General features: G+C 35.9%; 1 protein-coding gene across 1 annotated transcript; it reads left to right on the forward strand.

The window, feature by feature from the left end:
* Nucleotides 1-1,812, forward strand: LOC148566703 (stilbene synthase 1). The gene is made up of 2 exons (XM_088483842.1): nucleotides 1-278; nucleotides 615-1,812. Exons 1-2 carry the CDS (start codon nucleotides 101-103, stop codon nucleotides 1,604-1,606), a joined length of 1,170 nt encoding a protein of 389 aa, XP_088339968.1. The 5' UTR covers nucleotides 1-100; the 3' UTR covers nucleotides 1,607-1,812.
* Nucleotides 1,813-2,022: the final 210 nt, after the last annotated feature.

A 2,022-nucleotide genomic window follows, 5' to 3' on the forward strand; every position in this document is an offset into this window, starting at 1 on the left:
TAAGTCTTCACCAAAATCCCAAAGAACATAGCTAATAAGCTTTCCTATCCCAAACAACATAGCCAAGCTTTGCTATTCCAAAAAACACAGCTAAGAGAAGATGGTGTCTGCAAGTGACATCCGCAAGGTTCAAAGAGCAGAAGGTCCTGCAACCGTCTTAGCGATTGGCACAGCAAATCCACCAAACTGTGTTGATCAGAGCACATACGCAGATTACTATTTTAGAGTAACTAATAGCGAGCACATGACCGACCTCAAGAAGAAATTTCAGCGCATTTGTACGTAGTTTTATAGTTTTGTTTTATTTTAAATATTTATTAAAAAAAATTCGTCGTTTTAGATTTATATTATTTAATACGTAATAATTAACATATTATACGATATATCATATTCACTGCTTAATGTTAATAATAATAATAACTATTTAACGATAAAATTATTTTTATAATTATAAGTTTTTGGATAAACTATTAAAATAGCATCTAAAGATTCAAATCACTACAAAAATAGCTCAAAAAATTTACAAATGTGACAAAAATAATAAAAATGGTGATAAACAATTTTTATATTTGACAAATAACTTGATGGATGTGAATTACATATTATTATTTCAGGTGAGAGAACACAGATCAAGAACAGACATATGTATCTAACGGAAGAAATACTGAAGGAGAATCCTAACATGTGCGCATATAAAGCACCGTCCTTGGATGCAAGGGAAGACATGATGATCAGGGAGGTACCAAGGGTTGGAAAAGAGGCTGCAACTAAGGCAATCAAGGAATGGGGTCAGCCAATGTCTAAGATCACACATTTGATCTTCTGCACCACCAGCGGTGTTGCGTTGCCTGGCGTTGATTACGAACTCATCGTACTCTTAGGGCTCGACCCAAGCGTCAAGAGGTACATGATGTACCACCAAGGCTGCTTCGCTGGCGGCACTGTCCTTCGTTTGGCTAAGGACTTGGCTGAAAACAACAAGGATGCTCGTGTGCTTATTGTTTGTTCTGAAAATACTTCAGTCACTTTTCGTGGTCCTAGTGAGACAGACATGGATAGTCTTGTAGGGCAAGCATTGTTTGCCGATGGAGCTGCTGCGATTATCATTGGTTCTGATCCTGTTCCAGAGGTTGAGAATCCTCTCTTTGAGATTGTTTCAACTGATCAACAACTTGTCCCTAACAGCCATGGAGCCATCGGTGGTCTCCTTCGTGAAGTTGGACTTACATTCTATCTTAACAAGAGTGTTCCGGATATTATTTCACAAAACATCAATAATGCACTCAGTAAAGCTTTTGATCCACTAGGTATATCTGATTATAACTCAATATTTTGGATTGCACATCCTGGTGGACGTGCAATTTTGGACCAAGTTGAAGAGAAGGTGAACTTGAAGCCAGAGAAGATGAAAGCCACCAGAGATGTGCTTAGCAATTATGGTAACATGTCAAGTGCATGTGTGTTCTTCATTATGGATTTGATGAGAAAGAAGTCACTTGAAGCAGGACTTAAAACCACCGGAGAAGGACTTGATTGGGGTGTACTTTTCGGTTTTGGTCCTGGTCTCACTATTGAAACTGTTGTTCTCCGCAGCGTGGCCATATGATGCAGCTTATTATATCTCTCTGCATATATGTGATTGTGTTACTTTTTAATAATTATCTTTTGCTTAAGAATAAGGTTTTGATTGTATTGTTAGCTGAGTGAAAACTTAGAGAAAAATGTCTAACGTAATTCTTTTATGTGAGGATTTAATATCAACGTTTGTAACTATTAGTTAACAAATATATGAAATTTTTTTCAATTGAGCAACATGACACATACCAATATTTGGTTTGTAATTTCATTTAAAAACAACTATAAACGCCTTCGCATGAGGTTTCATTGAAGATAAAGTCAAAAAGTATTTGGTATGATAGTAGTACAAGGCTTGATGTATTGTGTATTTGTAATCTTTATATTATCGTGTGTTTGAACTTTGAAGTATCTCATAGATAATTATATAATAATGTTACTTTTATT

This window comes from Arachis ipaensis, chromosome B4 (genome assembly GCF_059453495.1).
Source record: "Arachis ipaensis isolate K30076 ecotype BB chromosome B4, ASM5945349v1, whole genome shotgun sequence".
Taxonomy (NCBI): domain Eukaryota; kingdom Viridiplantae; phylum Streptophyta; class Magnoliopsida; order Fabales; family Fabaceae; genus Arachis; species Arachis ipaensis.